At 36.9% G+C, this 17604-nt stretch overlaps 2 protein-coding genes across 2 annotated transcripts; both read left to right on the top strand.

Annotated features, from left to right (window-relative positions):
• Positions 1–533: 533 nt before the first annotated feature.
• On the top strand, positions 534–2545 carry LOC121987314 (mitochondrial intermembrane space import and assembly protein 40 homolog). The gene is made up of 4 exons (XM_042541172.1): positions 534–700; positions 1217–1251; positions 1371–1496; positions 2141–2545. The coding sequence occupies exons 1-4, from the start codon at positions 586–588 to the stop codon at positions 2306–2308; spliced, it is 444 nt and encodes a 147-aa protein (XP_042397106.1). The 5' UTR covers positions 534–585; the 3' UTR covers positions 2309–2545.
• Positions 2546–6400: 3855 nt separating this feature from the next.
• LOC121984275 lies at positions 6401–15602 on the top strand. Its single transcript, XM_042537132.1, has 3 exons — positions 6401–6622; positions 12837–15122; positions 15234–15602. Exons 2-3 carry the CDS (start codon positions 12915–12917, stop codon positions 15420–15422), a joined length of 2397 nt encoding a protein of 798 aa, XP_042393066.1. The 5' UTR covers positions 6401–6622; positions 12837–12914; the 3' UTR covers positions 15423–15602.
• The last annotated feature ends 2002 nt before the right edge of the window (positions 15603–17604 follow it).

Here is a 17604-nt window from a genome sequence, read left to right as displayed (position 1 = left end):
ATACTTAAATTTATTTCACTTTTAATTTTTCTTTTAACTAAACATTATAATCCAATTGGAAAACTTAAACCCTAGAGGTAAAATCTTAAAAAAGAAAATTAACTTAAAATCTTTTTAATTCAAAATTTTTAAAAATTATAAAAATAAAGAAATTTTGAATTTTAAAAAATAATATTTATTTATATAAATCCCTAATACGATATCCCCTTAACCCATTATAATATTCCGTAAATACTTAAATTTATTTCATTCTTAATTTTATTTTAACTAAATACTATAATCTTCGAACTCTAGTGATAAAATCTTAAAAAAAGAAAATTAACTGAAAAATTATAACCAAATTAAAAAATCTAAACCCTACCTATAAAATTTTAAAATATATATTTTAATTAATTTTTTAATTCAAAATTTAAAAAAAAAAAAAAAAACAAAGAAATCTGATACACTACGTGACGTGAACAGTCGTATATTGTAGCATCGCGCAATATATCATAATCGTTGTAGGCAGTATATCATAATCGTGTATATAATTGTTACACAGCCCAAAACCTTGCTCTCTTTGTTGGCCTAGGTTAAACTCTCTTCATGGGTCAAGCTCCGAGCGCCGTCGAAGACGTTGGCGAAGAGGCGCCGCCGCTACCTCCCATTGACGGACCATCTCCTTCTACTGCTGCCTCGTCGATTGAAGATCTGATCGCAGGTCCTCTCAGCTCTCACTAATCTCAAGAGCTTTTAGGGTTTTTTCCTTCTCTTTTGCCGAAAAATCCTTATTTTCAAAATTTGATCTCTCGCTGAAGGGATTCTTGCTGCGGTTGTGCGTTTCCAAACGGGTTTAGATTTTACGGTTTGTAAGCGTAGGACTCAAGAAAGGAGGATTGAAGCCTTACTTAGCCAACTAGTTTATGAGTTCAAGCTATTGATTTTCTTAGCAATCAACCGTGCGCAAATGTGATGTTGAGCTGAAATAAACTAAATTGTTTAGGAAACTTTACCATTATCTCAGTTTGTCGTAATTTATCTGCTATATTTAGTTTTTCTGATATCAAGGGCATGCAATTATCAAGTGAAGATTTTGAACATTTTTCTTACTAAAATCACATAGCACTAGAGAGGAAATGGGATTTCTAGGAGTTTATGACTTCCTGTGAGCTTATGGTTTGGTTCTGTATTCTGAGAGCCTGATAGGGTTGACATGGTGCTCATTTTATTTCTGCAGAAGCAATGACGACTACAGATAACGATGCTGAAGAGGTATGTGAACTTCTATTACATCCAATGGATAGCTTGAGTTCGTATTCGGACCTTGTTAGCCCTGCATATTTGCTGCTGGAAATTTTGCTTTTTAACTCTTGTTTTCTTAGCTCCTGTAGTCACTCGAAGCAAAGGCACAAAGAGCATTGGAATGCCCTTGCGTTGCTGACTTGAGAAAGGGGCCCTGCGGGATTCAGTTTTCAGAAGCACTTGTGTGTTTCATCAAGAGTACTGCAGAAGAGAAGGTAATCATTTTGTAGGCATTGTATTTTGATTTTTTTTATTGAATTAACTAAATGAAGCTTTCATATAGTAGTTCATAAGAACAAAAGCACGTAGGTTCTTATTCTTTATGAACAAAATTTAAGCAACTATTATTTTTTCCCCCACAATTAATGATAAAATAAGTGAAAATAGGTTGTGATAGGACATATGTTAAGATATACTAGATTTCATGGGCAGAAGAGTTGAATCTATTAGTATAGATGATGATATAAAACTCAAAGGAAATCTTAGTTAATATGATAATTTTTTTAAATTAGTTTGAATATTAGAATTAATATTGTCTTGCATGGACCTTCATTGATGGATGATAAGGTTGATGTAATATCGTAGCCTACCCAATAGTTGGAGTAAGATTTTTTGTGCCACAATTAGTTTGGTTGTTTCTGTCTTAGTGCTTAATGGAGTTGGTTTTGTTTTCCAGGAATCAGATGCATTGTTTGATTCCTTACTGGATTAACCGATGCTCTATCAATAGTTGGTCATGAGAACAAAAGCACATAGGCATTTATTCTTCATGAAAAAATTTATGGAACTGATATTCTTATGCTAAGATAGGTTGATCATTTTAATTTTAGTGTTCAATGGAGTTGATTTCTTTTTGCAGGGATCTGATTGTGTGAATCCTTTTATCGCATTGCAAAGTTGCATCAAGGCAAATCCCAATGCATTTTCAAAGGATATTTTGGATGCCGATGATACCGAAGAGGAGGAAGTACAGGAATACAAGATTACACCTCCACCATGGTCTAGAGAATCCAGACCAAAAATTTGATGCAGCATATTTCCTCTGTTGTCAAATTTCAATAGAACCATAGCTAATGAAGCTAACATAATTTAAAGCATTCATTGCTGAATATTATGTTTTGTCAAAATGAGCTTTTCTTTTCAGAAATTTGATTATGACATTTGCTGTCAGGATTAATGGTTATTTGTGAAAGATTATTTAGTTGTTTCAGTTTTAGCTTGTATCCTCTCAATCTTCTTGCAATAATAATTAGAAGTTCTGATACTAGTTATCTGAGGTGTTGCAAACTTTATAGTTCACTGCCAGTTTCATAAGTTTTAATGAAGCGTGATCCGGTGGTAAGGTAAGGCCCGTTCAACAGACGGTCAACGTGATCAGCGCCCTAGGAGTTTGTTCGATCGGACGATCCATCTGCCAGATTGACGTGGGGAATATTTGACCCGACAATACGACAGCTTGGCCAGATACCGAGCTTCCGACGCTCAAAAAGCTCACGTATGGAGGAACAGGGGTCGAGCGGTAGACCCGCTCGGTCAAACAACGGACACATCCTCGACCAGGCAGGCATGACTCCCTCGCTCAACAGGACGGAGTTAAGATAGTAGACTATTGGCCGAGTGGGCATCCCGCTCGGTCCGGTCGCGATATCTGTCGGATGACAGACTGGCCGAGCGACTCCCTCGCTCGGTCCAATAACAGACAAAAGGAGTAGTTAGTGATATCCTTTTGGGAACTCGTGCTATTGACAGACAGCATGGTCAGACAGAATGATATGGTGGAAGCTTTCACTATCACGTCAGGGATATGCTCGGGCCGTTAAGGTATGGCGTCAGATACGTTTTTTGACACATCCTTTCTAGGTATGCTCTGAGAAGCGTGCACGCCTTGGGAAACGTACATGCGCCTCTCGGGAGCCCTATATAAAACCCCTAGACTTCGACGAAGGTATGTTTTTCGTGTTAGTATTAACCCTAGTACCAATTAAGAGATGATTGTAAAGGACTCATTTTGTATCATATATCATTATTAATAAAAGGTAAGTTGGTTATTATATTTATTTCAGTTCAGTGTCAATTGAATAAGTATAATAATGTCTTTGGTAATAGGTTCTTATCTACAGTATATCAATTGGTTGAATTGATAGTGAGATATTATAGAAAACACTACTCTTAACTATTCATAGTTGAGCATTAATATACAAGGACAATATTAATGCGTTGAGACTAGCATGTAGGTCAACGGATGACTTGATCTCACAAGTCATGGATATGAGATATCAGGTTGACACATGAGTATATATTAGAGAATATATACTGAATGACCCACTATGAGAATGTTTCATGGATCATTATATGAGTGTCATAAACATTCTCATGTGACTATTGGTATGAATAGTCCTTAGACCTGAAGTCACTACGGTTCCCTACATAAGAAGTTGTGTACTTTGATATCGACAAACGTCACCTGTAACAAGGTGGACAATAAAATCGATCACTGGGTATGCAATGAATTATGCGGAGAGATGTGAGTGATGTAGATGAGATTTATCCCTTCCACATGACGGAAGCGATATCTGTAGGCCCCTTGATTAGTAGGACACAAAGAAAGCATGACCATGCTCAAATGAGTTAATATGAGATATTGAGTTTATTTGATTGGTCTACTTAGAGATCAAGAAACACAAAGGTTGATAAGAGGATGACACGGTCTATGCTTCATTGATCAATCTAGATATCAAGGATAGAGGGACCAAGTCATACAAGATAATAGCCACGGATAGGTTAGGTCGGATCTTGACCTTCTCATCACTTGGGTAGCAATGATGCCTTGCTAGATGTCACTCATTGCTTATGTATCTAAATGTTGATTTAGGTACATTGTCAACGTTATAAGAACCTATTGGGTCACACAAAAAAAATAAATAGATTTGGAGATGAGTTCATATGATGAATCATTGGATTAAGTTTTATCCGAATTGGACTTATTGAGTTAAACTCAATTTGATTTAATTGTTAGATTAAGTCCAATTCAAACTAGACTCAAGTAGTCAATTCAAATTAATGAAATGTGATTCATTAAATTTGAATTGTATGAGATTAATTGAGTAAGACTCAATTGAATTAGACTTGAGTTATATCAAGTGAATTAAACTTGAGTTAGACTCAAGTGAATTAGACTTGAGTTAGACTCGAGTGAGGATTAATGAGACATTCATTGAATTTCAAAATTCAATGATACATTTGATTCAATTTTCGAAATTGAAATGAGGAGTTACAAGTGTGTGGTCATTAATGAAGTGTAAATGTTCATTAAAGTGATTAATGCTAATTAAGTGTTTTCATTAGATGAAAATACTTAAGTGTTTTTTTTCTTCATTTTGGCTTAATGCTCTTCATTCTCCTTGCTCTTCTCCTCTCTTGGCCGAAAATCCATTCTCAAGGTTGCTAGAACAACCTATCTCCATTTGTGAGTTTGTGAGACAAACGAACACTTGTTCGTGTGGATACCGTAGAAGCGCGAACGTGAGATCGTGCTGTGATTCGAGCTGTCGGGAGTCCGCGAGCACGCTACAAAGGTATAATCTCTCATGTTCCTATGTAAACTTAGTATATTTTTCTTCTCCCTTCGCATGGATCTTCTGGAGGAAATAGGTTTTTCCGCTGCGCGTTTGCGTGTTTAGCAACCTATTTCCTTACATTTCGATATTGTAGCTACAGTTACGCTGCTGCTCTTTTCTCTTTTCTATTTCATCCACTTGTCGTCGATGATTGACTTGAGCGTCAGAGGGCCATCGCCGGGGAACCCCTTTCTGGCTCGGCACTAACGGCCTGTGGTTGCAGGTTTAGCTTATCAGTCTACATTCGATTTACATCCAATCAATGTGAGTGTTGTCTCCCTAATTTCCATTGACTCGACTCTCGGACAGGATCAAAGCGTTTGGTTCATAAAATCGATAACAGATGAACTAATCATTTCTTAATTTGGTTTGTGGAATATAATAAGTTGTTGATTTTCATTTCTAAATATGGATTTTCCCATAGTATTAGCAAATTCATTAGGCTATTTAATTTGCTTGACTTATTTGGATTGTTGAATATTTAGTTAAAATTGAATTATTTAAAATTAAATCAATTGAATTTTTTTTACCAACCAAACTAATTAAAATTTGTTATTAAATTTGAATCCATATAAAATTGATTATAATTGAATTAATTAATTTTTTAAAAATATTATTTTTAAATAAAAATTTATTTTTAATTGACTTTTAAAATTGAAAATTAAATCGATTTAATTAAAATGATTAATATTTATTTTAAAAAAATAAAATTTTAAATAAATCGAATCAAAATTTTAAATTAAATTAATTTTGTTCTACAATTTTGATTCAATCCAAATTTTAGTCACTTCTACCTATAAGTTTATTTGGAGGGTTATTCTCGGGATTATGGTGTCGCGGTAGGATATCCAGATTGTCACTCAGACACCAACGATTCGAACCTCAATTATGACATATTTGTAGAAATTTTTTCTCCAAATAGAGGGATGTAATCAAAGGACGCTGGACTTCTGGATTGATCATGCGTGCACTTTCTGATTTATCCTGATGATCAATGAAAAAATTTTATAGGACTAAATTAATCATCGTCAATAAAATTAACCGGAATTATTATTATTATTTTTTATTTGGAGGGATTTTATTTTTATTGTCTCGAAGGCATTGGACACTTCTCCTTAGTGATTCAGACGTCACTATGAGTCTCGCTCTTAAAAGCCCCACAAACCTAATGATAGATTACAATGCACTATCCATAATTGTCGGCCTAACCACGAGTCGGCACCAATCATCGACCAAATCTATTCGCATTTCTAATTGATTAAGGATAAAGATGCATCAAACAAATAGCAAATATGCCCAGAAAAGATAAACCATCGAGACAGGGCCCCACAAACCTAATGATAGATTACAATATCTTATCCATAATTGTCGGCCTAACCGCTCGCCGGCACCAATCCGCTGGCAAAATCTATTCGAGCTCGCATCGTGATTCGATGCACCAGAACCGACACGAGTCCCGCCAATCCCGCCTTTTTGTCTTCTTAGGCGCCGAACGAGTTTTTAATTAGCTTCAATCCCGAAGAAGCTCCCTAAACTACTACTACACACACCGATCGGGCCATCATCCCCTCAGGTTGCTCTGCTCGACCATCTCCGATCCGGAAGGAATCTGATTCGATTCGAGGCGGCGGCAGAAGGCGGTCTATTGATCGACTTGGTGATGGTGGTGGTTTGTTCTTCGCTGGTTCGTGGCTTCTAGGTCGCCCAGCTGCCATGGTTCCGTGGTGCGCCTCCGCTCTCTTTTGCTCTTATTTGATTGTTTTCTTCGTCCTTGCTTGCTATTGTGCTGTCTGTTTAGTTTTCCGTATAGTTTTCCTCCATCGGAGGTTTCGATTTCAATCTTGACCGTGATTGCAGTCGCGTGGAAGACTGGAAATTGGTCGTTCCTGCTTCGTGTTTGTGTATGTGTCCTCGATATAATAATCTCCTCTGAACGAAGAGGGTAGAGTTGAAACCCAGGCAGGTAACTAGGGTTTTGGGTGATTAAAGCGGCGCACTTGGACAGGCCCCATCAAATAATCACGGGGGAGAGTTTAGGGGAGACGGAGATGGTGCCGAGAGCGTTTTCCTGACTGGCTTCGTCTGATCACTGTCGGGGTGAGACTCGCCTACCAGAAAAAGGTGAAGGAAAGTGATGAGATAATCACTTTAAAACAACAACAACAATAACAACCAAAGTCTTTATCCCACTAAGTGAGGCTGTCCCCGGGGCTATGGTGCAGTGGAAGGGCATCCAGTTGTCACTCAAACACTCACAGTTCGATTCTCAGCTATAGCGTATTTGCAGGGATTTATCTTTCACATGGGACTCACAGCCAAAGGATGTTGGGCTTTTGGGCTACCCGTCGTGAGCGTTTCCCGATTTACCCTAGCGGTCGGTGGGAAACATTCACAAGCCAGGCAGGTCATCTAGATTCGACGTTACTTGATCTGGTTATTTTTTTTTTTATCTAAGTGAGGTAAGATTATAAAGTTCTACGCCGGACTCGATCTCCTACTGTATTCTTATCTATATTTAAATGAAATCAAAATCTTTATCCCTCTAGATGAGGTCGGTATATATAATTCTATATCATTAGACTCGATTTTCTACTATATTCTCGTCTATATTTAAATAAATTTTGTTTAATTTTATTATTATTAACTAATTTTTTCTTTGATCTTCTTCTTTCTTTATTAATACACATATTTATCATGGTCTCATACTGGCTAACTCGAGATGTTTAAATACATATTCATACTATGAATAAAGTAAAGAATGGAAATAGAATGTAAAAGACAACACAAAAAGGAGAGAAAGAGAAAGCCACAAAAGGAGGTTAGTAAATTGTATTACAAAGTCTTAGGGTTTACAAGAACAAAAAAGAGGGATATAAATTGACAACAAAAGTAATAACAAAAAGACTAGTCTACCCTTACCTAATAATCAACTATACTAACATCTCCCTTAAACTCATGATGCACTAGTAGAAAGCATTGAAAGTTTTTAGCCAGAAATTGAAAACATATAGTGGAATGTGCCTTGGTGTGCAAGTCTGCAATTTGCATGGAAGATGAGATAAACGGCAAGGTGATGATACCATTTTGATAGTGATAGCGAGTGAGATGACAATCAATCTCGATATATTTTGTGCGCTCGTGAAAGACAGAATTGTAAGTAATTTAAATTGCAATAGAGTTGTCACAATGCATACGGGTAGGGTCCGAGAGAAAAACACCCATATTAGCAAGTAACCAACGCAACCAAACAATTTCAGCAATAGTAGAGGTCATAGCATGATATTCTGCTTCGGTAGAAGAATGAGAGACAATATTTTGCTTTTTACTTTTCCAAGAGATAAGGGAGTCTCCCGAGAAACACAAAATCCGGTGGTAGACTTACGATCTGTAGAATCACCACCCTAATCTACATCTGAGTAGACACTCAATTCTAAGGTAGAAGTGGAAGGATAAAGAAGACTATTAAACTATGTACCTCGAAGATGTTGAAGGATGCAAAGCACAACTCCCTAATGTACTGAAGTGGGAGAAGCAACAAATTAGCTGACAATGTGGACAACATAAGCAATGTCAGGTCTAGTGATGGTGAGATATAGACTGCCAACTAAAGTGCGATATAGAAAGGGATCTGGCAAGGGAGCACCATTAGTAGAAGAGTACCAAGCATTAACCTCAAGCGGAGTATCAACAATGCGAGTGTAACATAGACAAGCTTGTTCTAGAATGTCACCAATATATTTGGATTGCAAGAGAAAATAGCCACGAGGAGAATAAGCTACTTTAATTCTCATAAATTGACGCAAATGACCCAAATCTTTCATCTTAAACTCACAAGCTAAATGCAGTTTCAACTCTGCTATTCCATTTATATCATCCCCTGTAATAATTATGTCATCAACATAAAGAGAGAATAATGTGCGAACTAACAAAGTACAACGAACAAAAAGAGCGGAGTCATGCTGTCTAGGAAGAAAGCCAAGAGATACAATCATAATGGAGAACTTGTCAAACCAAGCTCGAGGAGCTTGTTTAAGGTTGTAAAGCCTTCTTTAGTCTACAAACTTCTCCAAGGTTGTGAGTGACACCTGGTGGAGGTACCATATAAACTTCTTCTTGAAGATCTCCATTTAAAAAGCATTTTTAACATCCATCTGGAAAATAGACCACTGACGAACTGATGCAACTACAATAAGAGTACGGATACTAACAAGCTTGGAAACTGGAGCAAAAGTTTCCTTGTAATCCATACCATAATGTTGGGAAAATCCTTTGGCAACTAAATGAACTTTATACCGCTCAACTGACCATTAGATTTAGTTTTGATCTTATACACCCATCGATTCATGCTTCCCCAAAGGAAGAGGAATAAGATCCCAAGTACCTGTTTGATACAAAGAAGAAAGTTCTTCTGCCATAGCTTGTTGCCAAAGAGGATCAAGAGTAACCTCTCTATAAGAGGAGGGCTTGAATATATGCCAATAAAAGAAAATAAAGAACCAAATAAGTAGAATACACAAAATCAGGTGACTGGACTTACGAGATCGTGAGCGTAACGAGGAGGATCCACTATCATAGGAGCACCATGGGGAGCAATAGGAGAAGAGGGATTATTGGTAAGCTGATGGTTAGAATCTGTATGAGTGGTAATCCTGCAAGTAGTATCATTAGGAGAAGAGGTGCAAGGGTGGTCTAATTGTGGGGAAACATGAGATGACATATCATCAGAGTTAGTGCAAAAGGGATCAATACGAGTGAGATCAGGTTTTTGAAGATTAGGAGTGTCAGAGGGAATGGAATAGAATGGGATGTGTTCAAGACAGCATGATGTGAGGCATAAAGTTTTCGACTAATTGATCATAACATCTATATCCCTTTTACCCTCGTCGTAACTAAGAAAAACATAAAGAACGGACCGAGAACTAAGCTTACTATGTTCAATATAATGACGTTGGACAAAACATGTGGATCCAAAAACTCTTAAGGTAGAATAATCATAACATAAATATATAGTTTTTTAAAGGAGACAAACTGGATATAATAGAAGATGAAATTCTATTGATAGAATGAAGGAAGCTTCCCCAGAATTCACTAGGAACATATGTAGATAACAGAAAAAAAGATTGGATGTATATTCACCACCCAAATCACATCGGAAGCATTTAATAATAGCCTTTTGTTGAGTTTTTATCATGACACAAAAACATATGATAGATACCAAGAAAATCATAACAATGTTTCATAAGATAAACCTAAGTGTAACGAGTATAATTATCAATAAAGAAAACATAGTAACGTGATCCACCTTTTGTACGAACAAGAGATGGACCCCACACATCAGAATGAACTAACTCAAACGGTACAAGAGAAACGAAGACACTTCTATAGAAAGGTAAAACAAAAATTTTCGCTAATTTGCAACCATAACAATATGAAATATCATGAGTTTGCAATTTTCCTAAATTTTCCTTAGAAGTTAAGTATTTCAAATGAGAAGAAGAAACATGTCCTCGACGAGAATGACACACATAAAAATCAGAAAAGGTAGAACTTAACTGAAAGGATGACAAATCAACACTAGAAGTTGCAACATCTTAAACTTTTAGCTTTTCCAATACATACAATACCCCTTGCCTACGATCTATCCCAATCTATTTCAAGGACTGCAGATCCTGTACATAACATGAAGATGCAGTAAAAGAAACTGAAAAACCATAATAACATAATTGACTTCAAGGTAAAATTAGGAATATGACATACATCAGATAGAGACAACTTAGGCGTACAAATAGAACCAACACTAGAAGGAGATGAATTTATATATACAATAGAATTGATATTAGGTGACATATAATGCAAAGCTTCATAATCAAGGATCTAGATAGGGGAAGATATACCTAAGGTACCACTAGAGGGCAAATCTATATGAGAAGTGGTAGGCATGGCATGTGGCTGAGGTGCAAGAAGCTTCTGAAACTGTTCGGTAAGAGTAGTAATTGTGGCATTGGATGATTGAGTCACTCCATAGTCGGAGGAACTACTGTTGCCATGTTGGGTGCTCCAAATTTAAGGAATCGTTGTTGTGGTTGGCTACCAAATTTCCAAGGAGAAAGCTATTTTGGTGGTAACATTCTATTTAACAACTTGGGACACTACGTTTTCCAATGTACCTTTTGCTTGCAAAAACGACACTTATCATTACCAACCTTTGTTTGAGATCTATTTTGATTGTTAGAAGGAGGCCTGGGCTGGGAAAAAAAATAGAAGGATTGGGAGGAGGAAGAATTCTTTTTTTTGTGCTCACTTTTTCACCTTGAGACTTCAGGTGATTTTTTTCAATTAGTAGCTCATTGACTACAGAGTCAACAGAAGGAAGTGGATTGCGATGCAGAATGGCCTTAGGCCCTCAAAATCATCTCAAAGAGCCATTAGAAACTGAACCAAATGTTGTTCTTCCCTACGAGCAACATATGGAGCAAACTCTCGCAATTGAGCAGATTTTGTAATTGCTAATTGATCCCAAAGGTTAGACATTGTAGAGGAAAATGCCTGAGCACTCATACTATTTTGTTGTAGAGCATGTATGTCTATTGTTTTGCAAAATTAGATTGAGTATACAATCTCTCTAAGTGATCCCAAACTTCCTTGACGGGTTCATACTTTGCAAGTTGGACATCTATCGATTGCAACACAGTTATTGATCCAAGTGATAATTTTCTAATTGCAAGCTTCCCAGGCATCTAATTGTTCTGCATATTTTTCATCTTCACTATCTACAGGTTTGACAAAGGTTCTCGAAACATACCCTACCTTCGTTTGCTTTTCAAAAAATTCTTCATCACATAACTCTAATAGGAGTAATTTTGCCCATTCATCTGCACACTAATAGACTAAAGTGAATCATTTTTTGTATCGATCATTATAACAATAAAAGCAATATACCAGTCCCCACGTGGTGCTCAGTTGGCTAGAGGGTGACAGATATACTACAATGGGGCAAGGGATCCATTTCTGGCACATGCCCTCGGATCCCTCCCATCCCCTAGCCATGACGGTTGGCTATTAGCTAACCCTGTGATTTATCTCCCTTTACATAATTTAGGAATGAGTGTGAGGAGCGCTTGAGGTGAGCGTAATCACCTTTTGCTACAATAAAAGCAATATACCAAAATCAAGAGTCACGTTTTTCCAGCGTGGACTTAAAGGACTAAAAATCCGATCTCCACCATTCAAAATGTAGTCCTGGATGTAAGGAATGTTCCCTTAAAGTTTCAAGGCGATCCAACGATTGAAACTTGAAACTCAAGAAAATGCAATTCTTCTATAGTTGGCTCAAAGAATTTCGAAAATAAAATTCTTTTCTTTGTTGTTATGCAACGAGATGGATTTGCTCTTATACCATGTGAATAAAGCAAAGAATGCAAATAGAATGCAAAAGACAATATAAAGAGAAGAAGAGAAAGAGAGCCACAAAAGGAGACTAGTAAATTGTATTACAAAGTCATAGGGTTTACAAAGAAAAGAGGGATATAAATTGACAACAAAAATAATAACAAAACGATTACATTACCCTTACATAATAATAATTAGCTATACTAATACATATCATTTTAAACGTGTCTTTTGAAGTTTTTCGTCAATAGAAACAACTCCGAGTGTCTTTTATGTTCTTGTTTTTTATATTGTCCATTATCATATGACCTCACATCTACTTTAACATCGTCATTTATGTGACTCTCATTTTCTGCTTATATATTTATTTCATGGCCCAACATTCAGTTTGAGATAATCACTTCGAGATAAAGATTTAATTTAATATCTCTATATGTAGACATAAAAGTGTGAAACATAGAAATAGAGATTTAATTCAATTATCAATGATTTAGTTATTTTCAAATCCTAAATAAATATGTAGTAAAAGCTTCTAGTTACTAAACACAGATGATGATAGGCGCGTAGTCAAACAGATGCTCAAACATGATTGAGTCATGCCATCTCAAATTCTAACACATGTAAAAGATGATCAAGAAAAAATGGGAAGGAAATCCTACAGTTCATGTCAGAAAGATTTCAATTCGCCATCAATCATCTATGTTATCGAATGGCATGTACTCTCCCAAAGGAATTAAAATTGCCAATTTGCAAGAGCAGGAGCATATAGAGACCAGAAATCTCGCTGATACAAGTGGCTCAGGTCGACATTCATGTCTCAGTTCCAATCCAGTACTATCAGAACCTCATCTGAAACCATGGCTCAGCAGCAAGGCACCTAGCAGTGAAGAGGAGCAGGCGAAGTTCGTGCCAATCATTTCTCAGAATGTGGACAAAGTTGATAACATTCAGGCTAAGCGTTTCAAATCTGGCATTGTCGATTGGGGATTGCTTGAGAGATTGAAGTATCATCAAAAATGTGCGGTTCATTGGGGAACCAAGAGACCCAAATCCATCAAGAACAAGTCTTCTCCAGTGCTTTATACATTTAACACATACACTCAACACACTGGAAGAAAAGCTCGTCCTCAATCTGAAAGGTTTGGTTCTTTTGATCACAAAGCAAAACAGATAAGTGTAGATGATGAACAATTGGACGATTCAAAAAGAGCTTCAACCATAAGTCCTTTTGTTGCAGATAGTCAGAAACACTACGATGCTTGTTCAGACTTGAAAGCCACATGTTCTGAATTGTCATTGCAGATGGATTTTGGATCTTCAGTTTCAACCTCCAATTTTCTCGTTCTTACTTCAGCTGGCACATACAATACCACAGAGATTCAAGACACTAGCTTGCAACATCCACAGGAGTCCCAAGATTATCCTCATAATCAAGGTTTAGCAGATTGTTTGTGTCAACTACGTCAGAGCAACAACATACAGAATCATCTACGTGATATTGCCGAGACAAGACAGAATAGTTTCGAGTCATATTTTGATGACACCATTTTAATGGAAGGAAAAAGTTGCAAAATTTCAATTGGCCATCTTGTGGATGATAAAGTCATTGATGAATCTCCTCGCCTTTCCAACTCTTGTCTTTTCCCTTGCGTCAGTCTAATCAAAGCATCTAATACTTTGCGAGCTGAGACTGTGATATCCACTGAAAAATCAAAACACCAAATCAGGAACCAGAAGCAAATTTCTCAAAATAGTCTCCAGCAATTTTTAATCCTTGCAGCTAAAGAAGAAAGAAATTCATCTGTCTGTCAGTCAAATGTTAGCTCAAAGTGGATGAAGCGAAGTGCAAGTTTAAAGGAGGGTTCTTCAGCATTCGAGCTGAGAACAGCAGATAACACTAAAGAAATATCAAGTTATAAGGTGAGGCAGAGTCCATTGAGGATGGTATTTAACTCTTTGCTGATACCAAAGAACACTGTGCATCTTTCTGGGCCAATTTCCTCTTCACCTTCTCAAAGTTCTTTTACATATAAAAATGGTACATATCTGATCTCTAAAAAGACAGCAGATACTTCAAACGATGAATCCTATAGAAAACAAGGGTTTCTTCACAATGGCAATCATGATGCTAAAATTTGGAAGGCTATTCTTCAAATTTCCTGGAAACATGGTGTACCTTTGTTTATGTTCTCATCCTCAGATGGTGGTGTTCTTGCAGCAACATTAACATGGCAAAGTGGCTTGCACAAGCTTGATTTTGAGTGCGCTTATTCAATACTTTGCCTTCATGAAATTAAGAAGATTGATGCCTTGGCTAACACCGGGAAAAGAAGTAATAAGCAATGGTTGGTTTCTGATGTCATTGGCAGGATGAATGTTTCAAGAACAAAAAATCATGATCCCCAAAATCATTATTTCACAAGAGAGTTTGTGTTGCTCGGTACTGAGCCAACACCATCTCAAGGATCTGATGCCTTTTCACTTAACTCCGAGCTCGCTGCCATTATTGTCAAGGTTCCTGAAGAAATGCTAGAAAGTTGTGATCATTCTTTGCCGCGCATCAGCTACTTCAATGATTCACCAGTAAGTATAAGCCATGAAGAGGAGAGTAGTAACTCAGACCTATGCAATATGGTAATCCTACTTCCAAGTGGAATTCATGGTTCATCAATTGATAGCAAACCTCCACCATTGATCCAGAGATGGAGATCAGGAGGAAAATGTGACTGCGGAGGCTGGGATGAGGGTTGCAGCCTGACTGTTCTAAGCAACAAGTTCCATGGGTGCAGCAGCTCAACACTGAGTAATATGGGTAGACTTGAGCTGTTTCTTCAGGTACATAAACACCTCTATGATCCAATTTGTTTCTGCTATTGAATCAATTGTTGTTAAACTTGGGGAAAAGTTCATCCACCTTAATTCTCGAATAACTGTCACTTTTCTCAGGCTGGATCACAAACGAATACTCATGCCTTCCACATGGTTTCTTCCGAAGATGGGCTGTACACAGTTAACTTCGTGACGTCCATTTCCTGTGTTCAAGCTTTTGCAATTGGTCTAGCAACCCTGCACTGTTGGCACCCTTCCATTCATTCTTGTGAGCCAAAAGAACTGCTACTGCAAGAAAAAGGATAACCCCACTGTAAGTGAGTAAGGAAACATGCTTTGACATATTTTCTCATCCTGATTGAGTTTCATGATGATGGTCAAATGGATTAGCCACTATTTGTACATGATGTACCATAGTTTGGTTAGGTGTGTGTACAGATGAGTAAAGAAGTTGATCAAAAGTAAAGATATTACGTTCCATCTTCATGCTATGCAATTATCCTCTAGCTAGGCGTCAATGATAATTCGTCATCATTGATCGACAATATCTTTGAAGCAATGTGATTGTGATCTCTAAAAAGATATAAAAAAAACTTTAAGCAAACATTAAAATATTCATCCAGCATGACAATAGCATAGGCCTACCATGAGCACCTAGAAGGTTCAATATGACTATTAAACAACATCTCTTAAGTCATTTGATCTCTAACAATATTCTATGATGCATTAGTGTAGTCACCAAGCACGATAATAGCATAGGCCTACCATGAACACATAAAATACTCAATGCAATTATAAACAACTCAAGCAAAGGAATAAAAAATGTCAAAGAAGAGGTTTCCATCAGGTTAGAATTTCAACTAAAGCTTATTCATCACAATCTCATTAGATTGAGTCAACATAAGACCCAACATATTGATGATGCCTAATTAATGGTACTTTAACTTATCCTCACTCCGAGTCATCACAAATTATTTTTTATTGCGAAACTGAACACAGGGTTCAACAACTCCAACATAACTTTCATTCAAATCATTGACATCTATCCTCAAAGTTCAAACTCGCTTATCTATTAGTGTTATCGTGCCCTAAGTGGTTTATTGTGAATTTGGATTTTGATGTTTAAGTAAATGATTTTAAGTTTGATTTATTTTGTGATTTGATATGTGTATTTGAGTATGTAGAAGAATTCATGTTCAACGAGATTAAATGATGATATGGATGATGACTTAAGGCAATACGTTTAGTAGTTTGGAGGTCTAAAAAGATCAGAGAAGGCTGTATGAGGTAACATAGGGATAATAGGATGACTTGACATACCCAAGTTGTAGGCCTGATGGCTAAAGGTTTGAAAAGATAAGAGAAGATAGCTTTGACAAGAAGACCCGCCCATGGCAGCACAAAAAAGATATTCCAACCTCTAGTAATAGATACCTTCTTCTTCTTTGGGATGGCAAATGCATGAAGCTCCTCACTCTTTGAGACCTTAGTAGCCATGATCTTACAAGATAAACTCTTGTCTTGTTCAAGAGACCACCTTTCGACACTAGATCAACCTACCCGAACATTACCAATGTGCCCTGTCTTACTCCAAGTCCAAAATCCGATCGAGCCTATGCAGAACTTCCTTCTTAACCTTTGAACCTCAGTTACTACTGTGTTGAACTTGCGCGAAAACCCTACAGAAGTCATATGTCATTAACTCCGAGGATCTCTCATGCATTCAAAACAACTAATTACTAGATATAAGGCTATCTTACCCTCAGCTGCAGGGTACTGATATACATATATTATAGTGGCTATTAAAAAGGAAAACTTCAAGTGTTATTCTACAACAGACTAGAGACATTAAACTTGATTTAATCTTTCAATTTGCATTACTTTCAATTGATTAGGTCCTACTAACAATTAATCGAGTCTACAAAAGAACCTTATGTACATTCTATGTGATAAGAATATTCTCATCCTGGGGCACGGTGTGATGGTGACAGTGGATAATCGAAACAACGATGATTCTCATGTTGGGTATTCTCAAAAGCCTGCGGTGCTCCAATTATTGGTGACATTGGGTTGTCGGGCCATGGATATCTGTGTTTTCCAAATTTACTCTGATGACGGATAGAAAATTTCCTTTGTGTCGGACCGTCCACTTCAGTATTAGTCGGATAGTAAGAACCGGATACATGAGTTAAAAAAAAAATGACAAGATTATTCTCATTCTTTTTTAATCAAGGTATTTAGCTTTTTGAACTGACTAATCATGACAGTCATCCGTCCGACTCCGCGAAAGTTTTTAATTGATCACTATGATAAATTCGAAAAGTACAAATGGGTCTTGACGGACGATCTAATATCACAAATGGTTCGAACACCGTGAGTGTATAATATGCCCAGTGAAAATTTTGAACCCTCATCGCATGAGAAATAAAAGCAATATGTCCTATTGCTTACCATCGTATTGTGCCCCGGGAGCAAGATTATTATCATT

The sequence above is a fragment of the Zingiber officinale genome, chromosome 5B, assembly GCF_018446385.1.
Source record: "Zingiber officinale cultivar Zhangliang chromosome 5B, Zo_v1.1, whole genome shotgun sequence".
Lineage (NCBI taxonomy): Eukaryota > Viridiplantae > Streptophyta > Magnoliopsida > Zingiberales > Zingiberaceae > Zingiber > Zingiber officinale.
The sequence above is the reverse complement of the archived record's forward strand: the minus strand, read 5'-3'. Positions and strand labels throughout refer to the sequence as shown.